The 23,524-nt window shown below is 36.5% G+C and overlaps 1 protein-coding gene across 1 annotated transcript; it reads right to left on the reverse strand.

Moving 5' to 3' along the window:
- Nucleotides 1–133: 133 nt before the first annotated feature.
- Nucleotides 134–21,659, reverse strand: LOC129445312 (uncharacterized). The gene is made up of 9 exons (XM_073860050.1): nucleotides 21,004–21,659; nucleotides 18,272–19,517; nucleotides 17,987–17,993; nucleotides 16,921–17,088; nucleotides 16,495–16,825; nucleotides 10,754–11,828; nucleotides 10,248–10,320; nucleotides 3,214–3,661; nucleotides 134–1,889 (listed from the first exon to the last, which is right to left on the reverse strand). The coding sequence occupies exons 1-9, from the start codon at nucleotides 21,266–21,268 to the stop codon at nucleotides 544–546; spliced, it is 4,959 nt and encodes a 1,652-aa protein (XP_073716151.1). The 5' UTR covers nucleotides 21,269–21,659; the 3' UTR covers nucleotides 134–543.
- Between the last annotated feature and the right edge of the window lie 1,865 nt (nucleotides 21,660–23,524).

The following is a 23,524-nucleotide window of genomic DNA, read 5'->3' on the forward strand; positions in this document are numbered from 1 at the left end:
GCAAACATTTGCTTCAAGGTACCTTCATTTGCGTGTTTCAGATCGTTTGCTTGAATCCTCTCTGAGTAAATCAGAACTGAAATATTTATTCTGTTGTCAGTTAATACTTTAAATCAACAGAGACAAAGTGATGTTGAATAAAATAATGTTTTATTAAACAATCTTAGTTGTGTTCTCGATCCTCTGACTAAAGGCAGATTTAACAGTGGACATCACAACATTCTCATGACATTAATAAAACCTTGAGATGGAGACTCATATCAGCATTAAAAGACAATACAGCGTTAACATAAAATTGAACTAACAAAATAGAATAACTAGACAGAATGAAATGAAAGTAATATAAAGTAAATGTATACAAAAATAGAAAAGAATAATAAAAATAAAGATAAAAGTGAATGATAAAATAAATGAATGATGGTTAAAAAAAACTGTAAATAGTGGGATAGAGAGACATGAATCTGCCAGATGTGAAATCAAGTGTTTTTCTAGTGTTGTGATGAACATTTATGTTGAATATTAGTGTATAAAGACTTTAAGACACTATGATGATTTTAGTGTAGTTTGTTCTTCAGTATGTTTCTTCTTATGATGTTTAAGACTTCCATAATGAACAAATCTCTCTCCACAGATCGAACAGACGTAAGGTTTCTCTCCAGTGTGAAGTCTCTCATGGACTTTTAAGTTACTTGAATGAGCAAACGTCTTCTCACACTGAGAGCATTTGTAAGGTTTTTCACCTGTATGAGTTCTCTGGTGTCTCACTAAATGTTCACGTCGACTGAAACTCTTCCCACAAACACTACAGTGATGAGGTTTCTCTCCAGTGTGAACTCTCTCATGAAGTCTGACAGAACCTAGAGCAGTGAAGCTCTTACCACACTGAGAGCAGACGTAAGGTTTCACTGCAGTATGAACTATCTCATGGGCTTTTAAGTGAGCTGATCGAGTAAACGTCTTCTCACAATGAGAGCATTTGTAAGGTTTTTCACCTGTATGAGTTCTCTGGTGTGACACTAAATGTTCATGTCGACTGAAACTCTTCCCACAAACATTACAGTGATGAGGTTTCTCTCCAGTGTGAACTCTCTCATGGACTTTTAAGTTACTTGAATGAGCAAACGTCTTCTCACAATAAGAGCATTTGTAAGGTTTTTCACCTGTATGAATTCTCTGGTGTACCACTAAATGTTCACGCTGATTAAATGTACTCCCACAAGCACTACAGTGGTAAGGTTTCTCTCCAGTGTGAATTCTCTCATGGGTTTTTAAGGTACTTGACTGGATAAAACTCTTCTCACACTGAGAGCATTTGTAAGGCTTTTCTACTGTATGACTTTTCTGGTGTCTCAGTAAATAATTAAGTTGATTAAAACTCTTCTCACAGACATGACAGTGATGAGGTTTCTCTCCAGTGTGAATTGTCTCATGGACTATAAGACTAGATTTACAACTGAAACATTTATCACAGTGTGAACATTGATAGAGTTCAGAGTGAATATTCTGGTGTGATTTTAATGAACTTAAATCCTTAAAGGCTTTGTCACATTCACTGCACTGATACGGTTTCTCATTGGTGTGTATAAGGACATGTTTCTTCAGATTAGGTTTTTGTGAGAATCTCTTCTCACAGTGAGGACACTCGTATGGTTTTTCTCCTGTGTGAATTCTCTGATGAAGCCGAAGATTTCCTTTAGTGCTGAAGCAATTTCCACATTCAGTGCAGTAGAAAGACTTTTTGTCACTGTGTCCCCTCATGTGGCGTGTCCTCTTCTTCTTCTCTCTGTGCTCTTCTGAATGAAGTTTCTTCTCTTGAGTTTGCGCTGTCCATCTCTCTTTTGAAGTTGAAGAAGTTATTTCTCCATCTGAACATGAATCGCTCCTCTCATCTGAAAGAAACATGATAAAAATTAAAATCCTCTTTTCACTCTTAAGCCCTATTTGGACAGTAATTCTTTCTCATGGGGACGTAAGACATTTTCAACATTTACAGGGAGTAGACTATAATGTAATTGCCATCAGAATCCATAAAGTCTGCATTTTTCTCTGACCACCCGTGTAAAAATTCCCAGCCAGCAAGGTTGTGCGGAAATTTATTCCCGTCTGAATGAGTTTATAAAAGAGAATCAATGCAATGTTATTCTGCGCATTGTTTAAGACTTCCAAACATTTTCTTTGCGTGCATTTTAAACATTGACACCTTCATTGCCAGTGCCCGGGGAGCACAAGAGAAACACAAGTACAACTAACTTCCAGCACACTGCCTTAGATTTTACTCTTTCCCCGACAGCGTTTCTTAAAAAAGTTGCCAGCCACCAACAGCATTTTTGATGATTTTCATCAAACTTTGATGGCCCTAAGAATATTTTCTAAATGAATATATAAACATGTTATATATCAAAATAAAGAACCAAGCCTCTGCTTTAAAAAACAACAACATTTTATTCTATCTTCATGCGTTCATTTTTAATCACAACTTGAATGCAAGTAGCTTTCAAACAAAATTTGAATATTTTGGACAAAAAACTGAGAAAAATGCATTTTTATGAAATGAGTGTATTTTCCAGCAAAATACATTCAAATTTCATATTCTTTCATAAATAAAATCTTCAACAATGAATAAACATCGAAAATAAATATGAAATACATCAAACTTAAGCACTGTAATTAATCTTTGAGTGGTAAACTGTGTAACAACTCCCAGAATTCCCAACTTTTGCAGTAAAATGGGGTCTACCTTCGCAAACCCTTACGTGCACAAACCCTGAATCTTCTCGTCAGGTGTTGCTTTTTGGAAGTGGACGCAATTGGAAGTGAATGGACTGCAAACAGGTCATTCACCCTATTTCTATGGTCACTGTTGTAGGGTGCTCTAGGAGTGTTTAAAGTTGGATGGTCATTGTTTTTCATCACACCTAACAAGTCTGGTTCTTCTGAATCAAGAGCAGCATCAACACTGAGAGGCCTCTCCCACACCAGCGGAAAAAGAAACTGCCTTTGAACATGCACGTTTGTCAAGAAACCTACATCTGATCCTCGTTTACATTTTTATATTTTAAGATTTATGTATGCATTATATAAGACCTATATGCATCAATGTGCGCGTGCCTCCCCACACACATTCTATAAGCACTGCGGTGAATTGGAATTGAACGTTCTGTGTTTGCTGGGATGCGAGTGTATTATTGTGAAAAGACTAAAGAAGAAACATACCTGAAGGAATAAAATCATCATCATCATCATCATCATCATCATCATCATCATCATCATCATCATGACTGTCATCTCCCTCAGTGTGATCATCTCCTGATGTGGTTTCTCTTCTCATCTTCATCATGAGGTTTCTGCAGTCGATGAGTTTGACTGAACACATTTTGAGTTTGGTCTGCAGGATCTGCTGCTGTTCTCCAGCGTTACAGACAGAATCCAGAGACTCTGTGGAGGTTTGATCAGTAGATTCCTCATCCTGTAAGTCCTGATCAGTTCCTGATTTACAGCACATCACATCCATCTCATCATCAACACTAAAATACACAGAGACAAGACTCTGTTTACACTCAATAAAATGATTACAGAAAATGAACAAACACAAAATAAAACTAATGTAAATGCATAGCTGTTTTCTTCTTTGTATTTCATCTTTTTCCCGTTTAATGGCCGTTCACTCCTTAGGCCCTGTCCCAAATGGCACACTCCGACTTGTGGTCCTCCTCGGGACCCTTCATGCGAGTCCACGTGGGTGCACCAGAGTCGTATTTTGGGACAGACTTGAGCATCACACCGGAAATAGGTAGAGAAGTTGCCGGTCAGTGTGAACTTCTCCCTTCTGTCGTCTGATTGGTCTGATTGCCCTTTCGCAAGGACTTCTGGGTTGGTAAAGTGTGCGAAGCCTGCTGCATCAAGGGGGCAAAGGAGGCGCTGATGAGCACAGTTCAGAGCATAAAAGATGGGACACCCTACGGACTCGTAGACTAAGCAAGAACGTGCAATTTAAGGCCATGAGACCGAAAGTCCACATGAAGTGCGCCATTTGGGACAGGGCCTTGAAAGTAGGCTATTACCTTATTCGTGCTTATTGTCGGGTCGTAATCTTATGTAGAGCATTACCGCCACCTACTATTCTTTGCTGTGTGTAATGGAGCTCATTATCTTCAAGTGTCTTCAATATTACACACTTTTACAATAAACTTAATTGATTCATTAACTGCATAAATGTTTAATATAAAGTGTAGATTAAATATTGTTTTAGTGTCATGATTTAACACTTGTGGATGAGACTCATAATGCAGCAGTGTACATTTAACAGCCGTGATTCTGCTGTGGTTCACTGCACTTTTAAAGATTGTTTACTTCCCACCCTCACTATTTACCTTATAGCCTAAACCCAGTATATTCATGTATATCCTGTTTTCTATGAAATTTATGTTTGTATGCTTATGAGCATCCTTCTCATGAGTGGTATTTTCCCTATGTATATTTCCCATAACAAACTCATCCTGTGCCTAAGGTTTCACATGTATACACTCACGGTGGCCTTGAAGTGCAAAAATAAATTACAATGGTAAATTACTTATTTACAAGATTTAAAAAAAGTTTTTTAACAAATGTACAAGTTTTTAAACAAATGTACAATGAGTGAATAAATGTACAAGTTTTTTTTAACAAATTTACAACGAGCGAACAAAATTACAAGTTTTTTAACAAATTTACAATATGTAAACAACTTTACAAGTTTTTTTAAACAAATTTACAATGAGCGAACAAAATTACAAGTTTTAAAACAAATTTACAAACTCGTCACGCTTCCCTGTTTCAGTCTATGTAACCCCGAGAGCGAACGAACAAGGCAGTCCTGATTAAAAAGTTTGGAGTACCCAAACATTAGTAATCTAATGATAAAGTCAGTGAATTATTTTGATAACTGCCATCCAAAATGTGTGAAACTTAAGCGTTAGCTAACTAAAGCTATTTCACTTACCTGAAAATAAGGTCCAGTATCCCTTTGAGTCACTCGGGAAGCAATGAAAGGATATATATATTATCACTCTCTTTCCATTAATAGGATGTGCCTAATACACAACATCGCATTTGCAACTCTCATGTGATTCACGGCTATACTTTCAGGTTTGTTCCCACCGAAGGCTCGGATGGGTGATATCAGCGTATTTTACCTACCCTTTCAGTAAAAAACTTAAATTTGTTTTAAAATTTGTAATTTTGTTTGGTCATTGTAAATTTGTTTAAACACTTGTAAATTTGTTCACTCATTGTAAATTTGTTAAAAACTTGTACTTTTGTTCGCTCATTGTAAATTTGTTTAAACACTTGTAAATTTGTTAAAAAAAATGTACATTTATTCACTCATTGTGAATTTGTTAAAAAACTTGTAAATTTATTCACTCATTGTAAATTTGTTAAAAACTTGTACATTTATTCACTCATTGTAAATTTGTTAAAAAACTTGTAAATTTGTTTTTAATCTTGTAAACCAGTAATTTACCATTGTAATTTATTTTTGCCCTTCCAGGCCACGGTAGTAATGTATTATCACCACCCAACATAACAAGTGCAAGATCATCAATCACCAAGAGAAAATTTGAATGAACAGGCTCAGAACTAAACAGCATGTGTTAAACAATTATGTGAACAGGGTATAACCAGACATATACTTTAAACATAGTAGTACTATTTGCTATGTTGGGTGGTATTGCAACATATCCTCTAGCTTTAGCTGCAGGTTGGTTGTGGTTGGGTCAAGTAGGGCAAGCTGGGGACATGTTCCAGACCCAACTTCTCTGTTTTAAGCACCACTTCCTCGCAAGTAGGTAGAACATGTCTAGGTTGTTTGCTAAAAGTGCATGCTTGCAGGGTTAATTGATATCACGCGATTGTTTGTCTCGACGGATTTACTTAATGTGTTGATCACATGACAGACATTACCCAGGTGACTAGCATTTCCTTTCTGTATCCTATATAAGGTGGAGGATGTCTAATAAACTTTGGTCTATGTTTGAACTGCATCTCGGTGTCAGTGTCTTTCATGGTCCCCTGATATATATCAGACTTCTCTGCTGCTCATCTCAGATCTCATCAAACTACCTCAGTGCAGAAAACTAAGGAAACTCTCATACCTCTAGACCTGTTTAGAATTGGATTCTAACAATTTGTTTCCTACAATTCTTCTAGATTGATGGATGTGTTTTAACTTAGTTATTTATGAGGTGTTTTGAAATTAAGGCAGCTCAGACATCCATTTTAGTCTGGGACTAGGAGAAGCCCTGTCCGGCTCGGACAGAGATTTGCTTAAAGGGATAGTTCACCCAAAAATGAAAATTCTGTCATATTTTCCTCAATTATATGTTGTTACAAACCTGCTTAAATTTCTTATTCTGATGTACACCAAGGAAGATATTTTGGGAAATGTCTGTAACCAAACTGTTTGTGGCAGTGGCGGTTTTAGACAAATTTCACTAGGGGGGCCAATGAGGGGCCAGTGTTTTACCAGAGGGGCACATAAAAAATGGCAAAAAATGACATTTAAAGATTAAAGGGGTGGTTACAGGAATTAGTTTAAGACAGGACTATAGGCCTCAGTTTAATTAGGAAATATAACTAGTTTTAACAAACATGCCTTACTAAAAACATTACTTGTGTGCATTTTGAAGCAAAACAAAGGGCACTGATATATTTTAAGATGGCATTGCAAGTTGTTTTCAGTTTGGACAGCTCTTACATTTTAGTCTAGGACTCGTCTAATCCCTTTCCGGGAAACCACCCCTTAAACTTTATTTTTATTTACAATCATATAAATATTTCTTTAATCCAAGAGTGAGTGCGGGTGCAAAAGAGGAGCTGGACTCTTTTCTAAAGCCCCCCAACTGAAAAGCATGCGAGCATACTCAATAAACTTTATGAAATGCAAACTTTTATAAAGACAAAAGTTTGTTTTAGTTTACATATAAACACACATTGCTAGACACCCTGCAAGTAAGCCTACGATGGCCCTTTATGGGCCCACTTAGGGCTAGTCTAAGGGTCCCTCTACATGTAAGATGTAAAACGCAATTTTAGATTTCAGACAGAGATGGTGAGAAAGAGGATAACACAGCTTTTAATTCTGCTTCATTGTTACTTTTTAACACTTTGTAAGATGGGACAATATATACATCCAGCAGTGTTCATTTAACTCTGGGTATTTCTCTATGTGAGGGCTTCCTGGGGGCTAAGTGAGGGCTGCCCATGCAGGGCCAGCGCTTAGGGGCCAACGTTTCGCCAGTAAGCAAACCTGTGCGGGGCCCTTAGGCTATGCCCATACAGGCCCATCGTAAGCTTACTTGCAGGGCAGTTAGGGACCACAATCAATAATTCATTTTAAATTGTAAATTTTTTTATATGTAACATTTAATTATATTCCTCCAATTTCATGCACGTATATGTAAGAGCATAATGACAGCGCATTTTACAATGTACTATTTAAAAAGTTAGCGAGATGTTGGTTTTGCTGGTTGTTGATGAGTAACAGCTGTGAATGATCACAACGCGCTTAAGCAACCACGTCACAGGAGAATAAGTGAACAGTGTCCCAATGTCAAGTCAGCTAGAGTCCTTAGCGCCCAAACCTGCATACACATTCTCAACATCGGGAGATTGGGAACGAATTTGAGACACACCGAGCAGCAGCCGGCTACAGTGATTGGGTGCGCCGCTCTAATTTGCCCGTGTAGAACGTTGCATCGCATTAGAACCGCTTTTGACGCTCGCGTGTAAAATCAAAATAAATTTATACTTTTTTATTTGGTCAGCACGGGGTGGCCACAGGGGTGGCCAGGGACATGTCTACAGAGGCACGGCCACCCTTGGCCTCCGTGAATGGGGTCCACAAACAGTTTTGTTACAAAAATTTCTCAAAATATTTTCCTTTGTGTTCATCATAAAGAAATTTATACAGGTTTGTAACAACACAAGAGTGAGTAAATTATGACAGAGTTTTCATTTTTGGCTGAACTATCCCTTTAAGATCCTGTGATCAGTTACTTTTCTCTGTCCCTCGTTCTCCTTGCAAATCAAAAGATGATTGAGCTTTCTCTGTAGCCGCCAAAGCTCTGGAACAGTCTATCTTTGTGCATTAGAGTCTCTCCATCACTAATGTTTTTAAAACCAGTTTAAAGACTTCATTTTACACTTTAGCTTTGTGTTATGTTTGTGTGTATATGTATATCAGTGATTTTTGAGATCAGGGACAAAACAGGGTTTGATTTTCTAAAAAAAAAATCATTATTTAAAAAAAAGTATATACATATTTGTTAAATGAGGGTTTGGGTATGTAACCATGTTTTGGAACAACCTCCCATTTTTTTAGTTTGCGGGATCAGCACTGAAATGTCTATAAAATAATTTTTTAGGAAATTATCACAAATATTTTGATTCTTATCAGTTTTTAATGGTCTTAATCATTTAAAATAATCATATCACCTTTGAAAAGTTAGATTAGTCAATGTTTAATGATTGCGGTTTAGGCTGTATGTATTAATCAATTTATCATTTAATTTCCATAATGAAAAGTGATACTTAGAAGCATACAAATGACACAATAACTTTCTATTAACAAATATTTTTGAGGGAACAAAACAGCTCATCTTTACAAAAAAACAACAATATATCATTCTGAAGGAGTTGACAAGGCATCAATGGTGTTGACATGACGGAGTTGACAAAGTACCATGTTTCCTCTCATAACACATGTGCTTCTCACAAGAGCCATGTTGTTTATCATTCATTTCTTGTTACCTTTATACTTTACTTAAAATAAGCATTTATAACAGAAAATATCATACAAATCTTACATTACTTTGTTTACGGTGTTGACACACTACGGTTGTGACATGCAAAGTATTAACAAATAGGTATACATTTAAAAGAATATTAAAAACTTACCAGAGCTAGAGTGGCCTCATGGCATTTGAAAGAACAAGGAAGTGACAAAGGGGTCCTCAGAGTTTTGGTTGCCCTCAATAATTCCTGATTATTTTATTTTACAAAAAGGTCTGATGGTGTTGACAAAAACTCAGGACACAAGTTAAACTTCTTACATTAAAATCAGTTTTTCAGTTGTAACTTTTGATGCTCATTAAATTAATTACTGAACTACTTACGCATAGTAAATATAACATTTAATTTAAAATGACTTTTAATTGAGCTATTAAGCTATTGTAATGTAATGACACCTGCAATGACACTGGTCCCATATCATATCATTTAGAATTGAAAACATTTATAAAACGACATGAAATAATATTTAGTTGTGCGTTTATTATCCTTTTTAGTCTTGTGGTTAAGTGCATGTGTAATATTAAGTATTGTTTTACCCACAAACTGTTTTATCTGGTGGACATGTTTTGTCCCTTAGATCAAGAATCATTGATATGATAGAATATAACATCTAACATACAACCAAGAAACAGGTCATCACTTGAAATGAAAAGTCAAGGGCCCCCCTCTAAAGCAAACGTATTAGCAGAAATGTATTTTTTTACACTAATGGAGGTTGCAAATGTGGTATTAATTTAATGCAACAAACAATCAAAAATTAACAGTTTTTAACATGAATGGTTGCTTGCTATCTGGCAACATTTTGCTCTTATGTTTATACTTCATGTTTAGTACAATGTTAAGGAAAGTGGTTTTGGTATTTAAAGAATAAACTCAGTTCGTTATGCTATGCTAATATTAATTCTGTTGTCAGTTTATACTTAAAATCAACAGAGACGAAGTGATGTCGATTAAAATAAAGATGTTTTATTGAACAATCTTAGTTGTATTTCCGATGCTCTGGCTAAAATGAGGAGGTGTGATTATACCAAACGCTGACAGTGGACATCAAAGATGCCAGATGTGAAATTGCTTTAGGCAAACAACTGTTTCGTCATTGATGTGAAGGAATGGTTTACTTGCAATTCGCCTCGCTTTATCGCAACGCAGTCAATGTGCAAAAACCTTTTTTCTGATACTTCTGTTCATACTTCTTATATGTAAGCCATTGTGTTAAGAGCTCAAAGGATTTAGCTTTAATTTCCTAAAGAACAGACACTGATAAAACATATACAGCAGATTACATTAAATGTAATGTAAGTTGCTACGAATAAAAGCATCTGCTGAATATGTAAATGTTTTTCAATGACAAAACTTGGCTCATAGCACCAAAGCAGACACACACACACACACGCACACACACACACACACACACACACTTGGTTAGTAAAGATAGAAGGAGAATGGAGTTTTCTAGCAGTAGAAGTGAGGATGAGCTGATTTTGCTTTTGACTGAGGAAAGGAAAAGACAGCGTTATTGGTTACGCTCCATTCTTCAGGAACGAGAAGAGCAGCGGGAGTTCATTAGATTGATACAAGAGTTGAAACTGTATCTCGTTTTAATTTGTATTTCAGGATGTCCTTCAATCACTTTGAAAGTTTCGTAAATGTTTCAATGGTGTGATTGCAACATGTGCTGTAAATACAGTTTTGTGTGCTGTACCGCCACGTCTCACTCTTTTGAGATACAGCAGCGGCTCTGGGAATGTGGCGTTATGATCAGATCTCATTGGTGGACCTGGGCAAAAGATGGAAAATTCGACACTGTGTGTTCAATTTCTTTAGCTTTTTTGTGGTGCAAATAACCTTATTAAATGTCATTTATAGAAAACAATTGTTTTTGTTCTAGTGCGTTAAACATTCATGTCAAATATCTTTAAGGCACTATGATGATTTCAGTGTAGTTTGTTCTTCAGTATGTTTCTTCTTCTGATGACGCTGAAGACTTCTAGAAGCAGCAAATCTCTTTTCACAGATCGAGCAGGCGTAAAGTTTCTCTCCAGTATGAAGTCTCTCATGTACTTTTAAGGTACTTAACTGAGTAAACGTCTTCTCACACTGAGAGCATTTGTAAGGTTTTTCACCTGTATGAGTTCTCTGGTGTGACACTAAATTGCCTTGTTGTTTGAAACTCTTCCCACAAACACTACAGTGGTAAGGTTTCTCTCCAGTATGAAGTCTCTCATGGACTTTTAAGGTACTTAACAGAACAAACATCTTCTCACAATGAGAGCATTTGTAAGGTTTTTCTCCTGTATGAGTTCTCTGATGTTTCACTAAAGTGTAATGTTGATTAAAACTCTTCCCACAATAATTACAGTGATGAGGTTTCTCTCCAGTATGAGTTCTCAGGTGTGGCACTAAATTGTAATGTTGACTGAAACTCTTCCCACAAACATCACAGCGATGAGGTTTCTCTCCAGTGTGAAGTCTCTTATGGCGTATCAGATGAGATTTCCTACTGAAACCTTTATCGCAATGTGAACATTGATAGCGTTTCTCCTCAGAGTGAATATCCTGGTGTGATTTTAATGAACCTAAATCCTTAAAGGTTTTGTCTGATTTACTGCACTGATACGGTCTCTCATTGGTGTGTATAAGCACATGTTTTTTCAGATGAGGTTTTTGTGAGAATCTCATCTCACAGTGAGGACACTCGTATGGTTTTTCTCCTGTGTGAATTCTCTGATGAGCATCAAGATTTTGTTTGGTGCTGAAGTATGTGTCACATTCAGTGCAGTAGAAAGGTTTTTCACCACTGTGTGTCCTCATGTGAATTCTCAGATGAGATAAGCAGCCAAAATCCTTCCCACACTGCTGACAGTGAAACTGCTGCTGCTGCTGCTTCTTCTCTCTGTGCTCTTTTGAATGAAATTTCTTCTCTTGAGTTTGTGCTGTCAGTCTCTCTTCTGATGTTGAGGACATTATTTCTCCATCCAAAAATGATTCACTCTTCACATCTGAAAGAAACATGATAAAAATTAAAATCCTCTTTTCACTCTTAAGCCCTATTTGGACGGTAATTATTTCTCATGGGGACATAAAGCATTTTCAACATTTGCCACCCGAATGCATAATGTCTCCGTTTTTCTCTCACCACCCGTTTAAAAATTCCCAGCCAGTGTGGAAATTTATTCCCGTCTGAATGGGTTTATAAAAGAGGATCAATGAAAATGAATTCTGCACATTGTTTAAGACCAGGGGTTTTCAAAATGTAGTCCGGGGCGACTTTCTTTGCATGCATTTTAACACCTTCATATCTGAAATGATGAAAAGTTAGGGTGACCATACTGCCCTACAAAGCAAAAGACATTAACTTGCTAGAGTGTAGAACTGAGAAAAAATACTTGAAGGTTTAGACTTTAGTGACTTTAGTTGTCAGTTATTTCTTCTTGATTTTTATTTTCTTGAAAAAATAACAAAATTGACTCCATATACTGTTGATATACTGATCCACATGATAAAGGAGGTCTTAAAATGTCCCAAAAATATCAAGAACTAATTTTCGACCAAAAACGAAGTTACTGCCTTTTGCCTTTGTAGGGCAGCATACATGCCATTTTTCCTGTCCTAGCCAGATTGTCGGGTGGGTCCTTTGGAAGTCGCATTGGGCGACCGCATATGTCATCGAAGTTTATCTATTCAGAACGTGAAATAGATAATGTATCTAGTCAACAAGTGTGACTTCGGAAGGACGCACCCAGAAAAAAACTCACTCTGGTTGGATGCCCATCTTCAGGCCCCTTACCTTACCAATACAAAAGAACAAAGAAAGGAAATGAGGTCTCATCTGGGAATTATGGGCAATCAAGTACACTGAAAAACAGTGATGCAGTCTGCAGAGGATTGTGGGAAATTTAGTATAAAGGAAAAAAGAAAAACAAGTCCAATTCACAACAATGACATTCAGCTATATAAACAAGTATTACCTGTTAAAAAACATGAATTTATAATGTTCCTTAGTGAAACTGAAGGTTGGATTACTTGAAACGCACATGATCGTTGTCATTAGTGAGATGACCAATCACAAAGAGTTGTGTCATCATCAGCCGCTCTGGAGGGGCTGCACCAGCAACCGTCAAGCGGCTACTCTCGAAACTGTCTTGCAGTACTTTAAAACCATATATCACAGACACATGCCTTCAGCGCCAGCTCTAGTCGGACAAAATGTCTAACCAGCATGCACTGCTTCAAGTCAGCCGCTAATCGACCTGTGCAGCGCCACATAAAAGTCGAACACACCTATAACATGGTCTCTGCAAATTTATGTTCATCCGAACATATGTTTTATCACTGAGGATCTATGCAAATTTATTTTTACAAACATCCCATGAGAAACAATTACCATTCAAATAGGGCTTTTTTCCACAAAGACAGATTAATTTAAATTGTGTACCAGCAACATTCACAGTGTTAAATTAACACCGGCTCAGTGTTTATATAAGTATAACCAGCTAACCAGCTAAAGCTAAAGTAACACTGAAGCAATGTTAGAGTTAAGACACCTAAGTGATCATTCGAGTCATGATTATTTGATTGATATTTGTTGAGACAGAATATATTTGTGGAAACAATAATCCAGTGTAACATATAGTACCAGTGCATAATCAATAATTAAACCAACCACAGGCGCTTGTAACACTAACCATGCCATTAAACAAACAAAATCATAATTTTCGGGATTGATTGTAGATGACACGTGTCATGAGTACTCAAGCACTGATATTTGGACATCTTACAATGTCAGTGAGCAGTGTTGGGGAATGTTACTTTTAAAAGTTATGCATTACAATATTAAGTTACTTCCCCAAAAAAGTAACCAATTGCTTGTTATGGAAAGTAATAATTGCATTACTTTTAATTTACTTCTGCGTTACTTTTCCTTACTTGGCTGAGGTTTGATCTCTTTCAGGCCTTGCAGGTGTTTTTTAATGACTGAGAAGTTCTTCATTCAGAAATATCATATTCCTATTGGATAGAATTCAAGCTTTGGCCTGCCATCTCCGTTTCTGACTCTTCTGACACTGTTCCTGTTCAGGCGCGCACGCATAGAGTGCGTTATTCTACGTGACTACATTCTGTTTAATTTAGTACATTTTTTTATTCTAATTAATTAAACTGAAAGTAACTTGCATATTTTTTTAAAAAAGTAACTAAAACATTAATGTGTACATTTATAAAGTAATGCGTTACTTTACTCGTTACTTTAGAAAAGTAATATTATTACGTAATGCACGTTACTTGTAATGCGTTACCCCCAACACTGTCAGTGAGAATACTTTCTTTTATGATGAAGATAAAGTTTTTTATTAAAGGGATAGTTCACCAAAAAAAAATGAAAATTCTGTCTTCATTTTCTCACACTCATGTTGTTGCAAACCTGTATAAATTTCTTTGTTCTGATAAACATCTTACCAAAGGACTGCAGCTGCCTGGCTAACACTGACACATTCACAGTAATGTGCATTGTCCTTATAAAATAAAGTAAAAATAAATAAAGTAAACATGAAGGAAGATATTTTGAGGAATGTTTGTATCTAAACTGATCATGAGCCACATTCACTTCCATAGTAGGAAAAGAGAATACTATGGAAGTGAATGGGGCTTAAAAACGGTTTGGTTACAAACATTCCTCAAATTATCTTCCTTTGTGTCAATCAGAACAAAAAATGATACAGGTCTGCAACAACATGAGAATGAGCAAACGAGAGAATCCCCATTTTTTGGGTGAACTCTCCCTTTAATGAGCATATATTTCTGATTTACTACTGACTAAACCATGACTCAAACACAAGTTTTAAGCAGTGCAGAGTAGCGCTTGTTGTTTGTCATTTTTACAATTACTTATGCAGACATGGTTTTATAGTTTTAATATTCCTCCCTACCTTACCAATCTGTTATCTCTTGGTCAAGCCGAAGTTGATTGATCAGTTTGGTCTTCTACATTTTCTGGATCAGATTCGGCTTGTATTGATAAGGCAGTTAAGACGATATTAACTCCGGTCAGTATTGCATTGAGAGTTAATCTTTTAAATACGGTAAGGAGTGTCACATTGTCGGTTGTATTCAGGCCAATCACAACAAACTGTTTAGCTGGCCAACTGGAGGGACACTGCGTTTTTCAGAACGATGAGCTTTCTACAAAAGCGATTCAGGGAGCAACAATACTGTACGGTATGTGGAAAATAAAGTGTTTTTGAACCACAAACCATGTAAACACACTGTATTATACCGAATGCACAAAATAATGTTGTTTTTTGCAATGTAATAGGGGCTCTTTAAGGAAAATTGAATTTTTGTTTGTAGCCTATAATCTATCAATTATAGTTCTTAGGAAAAAATGGCAAAAATCAATGTCAGCAGGTAAACCCTACAGAAAAAGCAAAAATCGGTATCCGTCAAGAAAATGTTCAGATGTCAAAGGTACGTCTGTAAGATGTCTGCTAAATATCTGGAGATCTGAAAAACATTTGGTCTGTAAAAACAACTGATAAAGGTCTTAGAAAGAGCTGTTTTACTTAAATTCTAAAACTAAAAATGTCCTGCAGACATCTTCAATATCTCCATATGACATCTTTCAGGAAACCTCTCAGAGACGTATTGCAGATGAGCAAACAATTAAAATAATACATCTTCTCTTGCAGATGTAAACGCAGACATCAAACAGATATCTCAGAGATGTATGTGTGCTATCAGGTTGCAATCTGTGCATCTCTACAGACCATTATTATTGAACATTAAACAAGTGATGTTTCTTGATTTTCTATACACACAGCTTAAATTCATTCCATTTTCCTGTTCTCTTTTGATTGACAAAATATATCAGCCATGACCAACAACATGCAGATAACAAACACTGAAAAAACTTGTGGACACCGGTTGCACATGATTAAATTATTTAACATTCATTTAATTTTAAGAAACCTTGTTTAAATCATGTTGAACTGCTGTACATAATTAAATTACGTCACAACTTTTTTACATTTCATTGGAAAAAAAATTAATTCAATCATGTGCAACCAGTGTTTTTCTGTGTTCATACATACATACAAAGCACCATAAAAATGTTCTAGCCAATTGGGGGCCGTGAAATGGTGCCAGGGGGCCAAAGTTTTATGACATTTTATAAAATACATTAATTTTACCTAAAAAATTAAGGATACTAACCAACACTGTACAATGTACACCAAGGTGGTAATGCGGCACAACGAGAAGCGGTGTGCATTATTTTCAAATAATTCAAAGGACCGGAGTCAATTATTCCGCTTATACCACGGTTACCACAAACATTGCTCTGGTGCATATTTTTAAGACATTTAACAAGTTAGGTGTGCGGTTTACAGAAAAATAATCAACACCCATAGAACATTTCTCAGCCAATCAGAATGCAGCATTCAACAGACCCATGGTATAAGTTTTGTTTAATTAAATTGTTTAATTGTTTTTGTCATAAATTTTCTTTGGGGGGGCGTGCAAAAGAATGCACCGCAAACAAGGGGAGTCCGCGTGCTGAAAAGTTTAAGAACACTGCTAGAGGATTGAAAATGGAACCAATGTTAGGGTAACATTCTCTGTTTGCTGAGACATACGAGTGAATTGTTGTGAAAGACAACAAAAGAAACAAACCTGAAGAAATAAAAGCATCATCATGACTGTCATCTTCCTTAGTGTGATCTTCATCTGCTGTAGGTTCAGTTTTTATTTCTGTGGGTTCAGTTTTGATCTTCATCATGAGGTTCTTGCAGTCGATGAGTTTGACTGAACACATGTTGAGTTTGTTCTGCAGGATCTGCTGCTGTTCTCCAGCGTTACAGACAGAATCCAGAGACTCTGTGGAGGTTTGATCAGTAGATTCATCATCCTGTAAGTCCTGATTACTGTCACACACTGTAGTGTCCTGAGCGTCTGTGTGCTTTGACTCAGTATAACAGAGTAAAGTCAGACTGAGCTCGGAGTCCTGTGTGGAAGATTCACAACAAACACACACAGAGTAAGATTAGAAATGATTTGATGTTGTCTGATTCAGGTAAAGGATGTTTAAGCTGTACAAACCTCTCTCTTCAGTCCTTCATCTCCTCTTAACCTCAGCTTTGTCTCCAGTAACGCCACCTCTTTCTTCAGCTGAGAGATTTCTGTGATGAAATCATCAATATCCAGCATGGACAGATCAGTTCCTACTGATTTACAGCACATCACATCCATCATCGTCAACACTAAAATACACAGAGACTTTGTTTACACTTAATAAAACGCTTAAATCAATGTAAAAACACAGCGGTTCAAGCTCGCGTCTCTTCGTTCTTCTTCTTCGTGCTTATTGGCGGGGCGCAATGTTAGGTAGAGCGTTACTGCCACCTAGTGTCTTCTTCTGTTCTTTAAATGGCGGGTGGCAAACCGACTATATAAAGGTGTATTTCCGTCCCTACTGCATTGGATTATGAAGCACTACTTGGTTGAATACTTTTGGTGAGAATAGAAAAAAAGAAATAAAATAATAATTTATATATATTTTTTACCAGTTCTGTATAATTTAAAATTTGTAATAAAATTGCTCATGTTTTTTAAAATTGGTTTCTTCTCCTAATATTTCCTTGAGTAAACAGTTGCTTACACACTTATCCTTTAGTAACTTAACTAATTTAATTCTTTCTCTCTTGTACGTTACACATTCTAGTGCTATATGCTTTACCGTTTCTGGATATGCACATTAATTGCAATTACCAGTTTCATGTTTACCTATTTTATATAAACTTTGATTTAGTGCTGTATGCCCAATATGTAACTCGTAATTATCACATCCTTTTTCCTGTTATTTATACTTGTTCTTTCCATCCTCACATACTATATCAAACTACTGTTCTTTGCTGTGTGCAATGGAGCTCATTATCAATAAGTGTCTTTAATAATACACACTTGTACAATAAATTGATTCATTAACTGCATAAATGGATAATATAAAGTTTACATTAAATACTATTTTAGTGTCATGTTTTAACACTTGTGGGTGAGAGCAGAAGTGTACATTTAACAGCCGTGATTCTGCTGTGGTTCATTTACAGTTTTGATGGCTGTTTATTTGTTTTCTACAGATCTTCTAGATTGATGCTGGTGTTTTAACTGAGAAACTGTACAGGAAACACAACAAAATCGTATAAACTGATTCAAATCAGGGGGCACAACTTACTGATAAGATCATAAAACATAAACAAGTTAATATCACATTTCAAAACTACAAATTAAATATAAAAAATACCATGAGAAGACCCACTCATGCAGACTGTATTTAATATTATAAGATGCATGTTATTGCTTACACTTTCCACAGATTGAGCATTGTTGAGGTTTTTCTCACATATGAACTCACAGATGGGCTTTCAAGTGACCTGACTCAGTGAACGTCTACTCACACTGAAAGCATTTGAAAGGTTTTTCACCTGTATGAGTTTCTTGATGCTTTATTAAATTTGAGTGTCGTCTAAAACTCTTCACACAAAGGCTACAGTCATAAGGTTTCTCTCCAGTGTGAAATTTCTGATGAAAACTTAATTGAGATGAATCAGAGAAGCTCTTCCCACACTGAGTACAGACGTAAGGTTTCTCTTCAGTATGAACTTTCCGATGAACACTTAATTGAGATGGACTAAAGTAGCTCTTTCCACAGTAAGAGCAGACGTAAGGTTTCTCTCCAGTGTGAACTCTCTGATGAACTCTAAAATTAGATTGGCTAGAGAAGGTCTTACCACAGTGAGAGCAGACGTAAGGTTTCTCTCCAGTGTGATTTCTCTCATGAACTATCAACTGACCTTTCTGACAAAAGCATTTATCACAGTATGAACACCGATAGTGTTTCTCCTCACTGTGTATTTTTTGATGTGATTTTAAAGAGCCTAAACATTTAAAGCTTTTTCCACATTCACTGCAATGATGTGGTCTCTCATTGGTGTGTGATAGCATATGTGCCTTAAGACTGTGTGCTTCTCCAAATCTCTTCTCACAGTGAGGACACTCGTATGGTTTTTCTCCTGTGTGAACTCTCTGATGATAACTAAAATGAGATGGACTAGAGAAGCTTTTACCACAGTGAGAGCAGAGATAAGGTTTCTCTCCAGTGTGAAGTCTCTCATGGACGATCAGCTGACCTTTCTGACGGAAACGTTTATCACAGTGTGAACATTGATAGAGTTTCTCTTCACTGTGTATTTGTTTATGTGATTTTAAAGAGCGTAAACACTTAAAGGTTTTTTCACATTCACTGCACTGATGTGGTCTCTCGTTGGTGTGTGAAAGCACATGTGCCTTAAGACAGTATGCATCTCTAAATCTTCTCTCACAGTGAGGACACTCGTATGGTTTTTCTCCTGTGTGAATTCTCTTATGAAGCCGAAGATTTGCTTTGGTGCTGAACGTATAGCCACATTCAGTGCAGTAGAAAGACTTTTCACCACTGTGTGTCCTCATGTGAACTTTTAGATGAGATAAGAAGACAAAACCCTTCCCACACTGTTGACAGTGAAACTGCTTCTTCTTCTTTTTCTTCTCTCTGTGCTCTTCTGAATGAAGTTTCTTCTCTTGGGTTTGTGTTGCCAGTCGTTCTTTTGATGTTGAGGATGACGTTATTTCTCCATCCGAACATGATTCACTCTTCACATCTGAAAGACACAAAAAAATCTCTTCTGACTTACACAGTAGAGAATTAATTGAAATTCTGTATACACAACAAAAATTGGAGAGTTATAATTTCAATGTTAAAAATTTCTGAGTTAGATTAAAACCCTAAAGAGTAAATTTAACATATTTAGAGTAAATTGTTTTATACCTTTGTTTTATCTGCTGGTTTGATTCTCTGACTATAAAAACAAAAAACGAGTAGAGAGTATCGTTAGGACATGTAGCAAAATTTCAGAGATCAATCTCCCGACTCTCTCCCACATTTACTTCAATAGAGTGGCAAAGAAAACCCAATTCATTGTAGCTGACACGAGCCACCCCGTCCTGCCAGTTTAAGCTGCTTCCCTCATGCCCAGATGCTGGTCTAATAGACTCAGAAACTCTTTTATCCCAACTTCTATTTCCATTTTATTTATTTATTAATTATTTAAATTTTGTTGATTGATTGATTGATTGATTTTAAATAAATTGCCAGAACTGGTTTGAATGTATGTATTTTATTTGATTTACTACGGTGTTTTAGATACTATGTATATTAATGTTTGCTGTGCTGTTGTGTCTTGTCTTTATGTCTGGCTGCTGGCTATACAAACAATTGCCCCTCGGAGACAATAAAGTTACCTTGAACCTTGATTGTTAAAAGGTCATTGAAAATTGGCTACCCTTATAATGTCATAAGGGGAACTTATTATAATTACACCACCCCTTAACCGGCACTATCCAACCACGGCTCTGCCATTTAGTGCCAAAAAACAGAGAGAAAAAAATAATTGATAGCACAATTGAGTTTTAATTTCAACAAACCACCATTATGGTGATCAGTGTTTGCATTTCATCATCAACTCATTTGCATTTTAAAGAACACATCCAAAAACAACACATATGTACTCTGAGGACACCAAAGACCTATTTTATATCTTTAAAAATCTAATGATATGACCCTTTGCGAGTCAAAGAAACTGGCATTGTGTTAAATATTTAACTCTGTACTGTGTTAACTACCTAAATAGTTAAACCTAACTCTGAATAGGGTGGAATTTCTAAATCCCATTTTAGTACTATTTTTACACTATTGTGATTTAAAGACGAAACTCTGGTTAGTGTTAAAGATTTTACTATGGTTAGTGTTAAAGATTTTACTATCTTGAAAGTGTGATAAGTGTGAAGCTATATAAACTCTGAAGAGTTTATTTAACACTGTGAGAGTTTATTTAGTACACTAGACTTTAGACATAAAGACATACAAGAGTTTTTAATCCTCTTATTATAACTGCATTACTTGAGACTATTGTATGTACGAGTGTTTTACTAGAAAGTTTAACTTGACAAATGAAATAACAGATGCCACTAGTGATGTTATATTTCCATTATATCCAATGATAATGCCCCCAAAAGTGTAAGTACTAATTAAAGGAGAAATTATCAGAACATATACAGAAAACCGAAACAATAGAGAAGGACGCAAACCTGAAGAAACAAAGTCACCATAATAATGACTGTCATCTTCCTCGGTGTGATCTTCCTCTTCTGTGGTTTCTCTTCTCGTCTTCATCATGAGGTTCGTGCAGTCGATGAGTTTGACTGAACACATCTTGAGTTTGTTCTGCAGTATCTGCTGCTGTTCTCCAGCGTTACAGACAGAATCCAGAGACTCTGTGGAGGTTTGATCAGTAGATTCATCATCCTGTAAGTCCTGATCAGTTCCTGATTTACAGCACATCACATCCATCATCAACACTAAAAAAAACACAGAGACAAGACTCTGTTTACACTTAATAAAACACTCAAGAAAGAAAACAATAAACGGAAAAATTGACTGTAAACACAGCGGTTGATGTTTGTATCTCTTCGTTGGTTTTAACGCGGTTTGTATTCACAGAGTGACTCTACTGCCATCTTCTGGAGATCCGTTTGAACTCCTGCACGCAGTCAGGTAAAATTCTTAGAATCCTCGTTTTTATTAAACATTCTTATTATTCAAATTCTTCTTCTATTCTTCTACCATTTATTTTACATATTTTTGCAACTACCACACCACAAAGAAACATCAACTTTATTGTGTAATGAATGAGAGATTATTGAAGTGTTGAGTGTCTTCTCTCTCCAGTACAGCAGGAGGCGCTCTGCAGCTCTTTAGTCCACATATAAACACACTTAAGAAAGAAAGAAAGAAAGAAAGAAAGAAAGAAAGAAAGAAAGAAAGAAAGAAAGAAAGAAAGAAAGAAAGAAAGAGCTCGTCTGTGATGTGTTTGTGTATCCTCAGTGTTTTTCTCTCTTGAGTGTTTTATTGAGTGTAAACAGAGTCTTGTCTCTGTGTATTTTAGTGTTGATGATGGATGTGATGTGCTGTAAATCAGGAACTGATCAGGGCTTACAGGATGAGGAATCTACTGATCAAAGTTCACAGGACACACAGCGGCGAAAAGACCCTCCACGGCAAGGAATGTGGCTATTACGCCACAAAACACAATCTTGATGTTCATCAGAGCATTAACACAGGGAAAACACCACCAATGAGAGACCGTATCAGTGCAGTGAATGTGGAAAAACCTTTATGGATTCATATTCATTAAAGTCACACCAAAACATACAAACTGGAGAGAAACCCTAACAATGTTCATAATGTCAAAACATTTTTGTCATAAATATCATCTGATAGACTTCACATCTGCTTTTACTGTGGTAAGAGCTAAACTAATCAAAGTTATGTTAGCGTTCACAAGATAATTCTCACTGGAGAGAAACATCATCACTGCAGTGTCCGTGGGAAGAGTTTCAGTAAACATTACACTTTAGGGAGACACCCTCTGTGGAAAGAGATTCAGTGAATCTGGAAATCTTCAGAAACATCAGAAGAAACACACTGAAGAACAAACCACACCGAAATCATCATAGTGTGTCAATCTGTACGTCAGTCAAACCCAGAGTGCTTTCTGTCAGTACACATACAACAAAAACGATGTATTTATGTGAATTGAGTTTAAAGCCTGTGAATTATTTTTCTTTTGTCTTTTATGTAAGCATAATCTGCCTTAACATATTTGCCAACACTAGACAAACTCAGGGCTGTAAAAAAAGTCAGTGACACAAACCTAAACATCTTATAACTGACAACTAAGGAAAATCCCAATTCAGTATCAGAAAATTTGAATAGTACTTAAGACCAATACCAAAAAAGGGTTTTTAGAAATCTTGGCCAACTGAAAAGTATGAACATGAAAAGTATGAGCATGTACAGCACTCAATACTTAGTTGTGACTCTTTTTGCCTGAATTACTGCAGCAATGCAGCGTGGCATGGAGTCAATCAGTCTGTGGCACTGCTCAGTTGTTATGAGAGGTCAGGTTGCTATGATAGTGGCCTTCAGTGGGAAGCATAAAGTGCTCTAAAACTTCCTGGTATACGGCTGCGTTGAAATGCAAAATTGACTTTCATCAGAGAACATAACTTTGGACCACTCAGCAGCATCCAGTCCTTTTTGTCTTTAGCCCAGGTGAGACACTTCTGACGCTGTGTGTTGTTCAAAAGTGGCTTGACACAAGGAATGCGACAGCTAAAATCCATATCTTGCATATGTCTGTGCGTAGTGGTTTTTGAATCCTCCAGCTGCAGTCCACTCTTTGTGAATCTCCCCTACATTTTTCAATGGGTTTTGTTTCACAATACTTTCCAGTGTGCGGTTATCTCTATTGCTTGTACACTTTTTTTCTACCACATCTTTTCTTTCCCTTCGCCTCTCTAATGTGCTTTGACACAGAACTCTGTGAACAGCCAGCCTGTTTTGCAGTTACATTTTGTGTCTTGCCCTTCTTGTGCAAGGTGTCAGTAGTCGTCTTTTGGACAACTGTCAAGTCAGCAGTCTTCCTCATTATTGTGTAGCCTACATAACTAGTCTGAGAGACCATTTAAATGCCTTTGCAGGTGTTGAATGAATGAATATAAATATGACCAGCACCTGTATATAATACTTGGTGTACATAGTAGAAAT

Source organism: Misgurnus anguillicaudatus, chromosome 3 (assembly GCF_027580225.2).
Source record: "Misgurnus anguillicaudatus chromosome 3, ASM2758022v2, whole genome shotgun sequence".
Lineage (NCBI taxonomy): Eukaryota > Metazoa > Chordata > Actinopteri > Cypriniformes > Cobitidae > Misgurnus > Misgurnus anguillicaudatus.

Coding starts and splice junctions, on each gene's coding strand:
- LOC129445312 (XM_073860050.1), bottom strand. CDS start 21,268: ATGATGGATGTGATGTGCTGTAAATCAGGAACTGATCAGGACTTACAG. Junction 19,518..21,003: donor TGGTGACTTTGTTTCTTCAG/GTTTGCGTCCTT, acceptor TGTGTCTTTCAG/ATGTGAAGAGTGAATCATGT. Junction 10,321..10,753: donor ACTACACTGAAATCATCATA/GTGCCTTAAAGA, acceptor TCCTTTCCTCAG/TCAAAAGCAAAATCAGCTCA.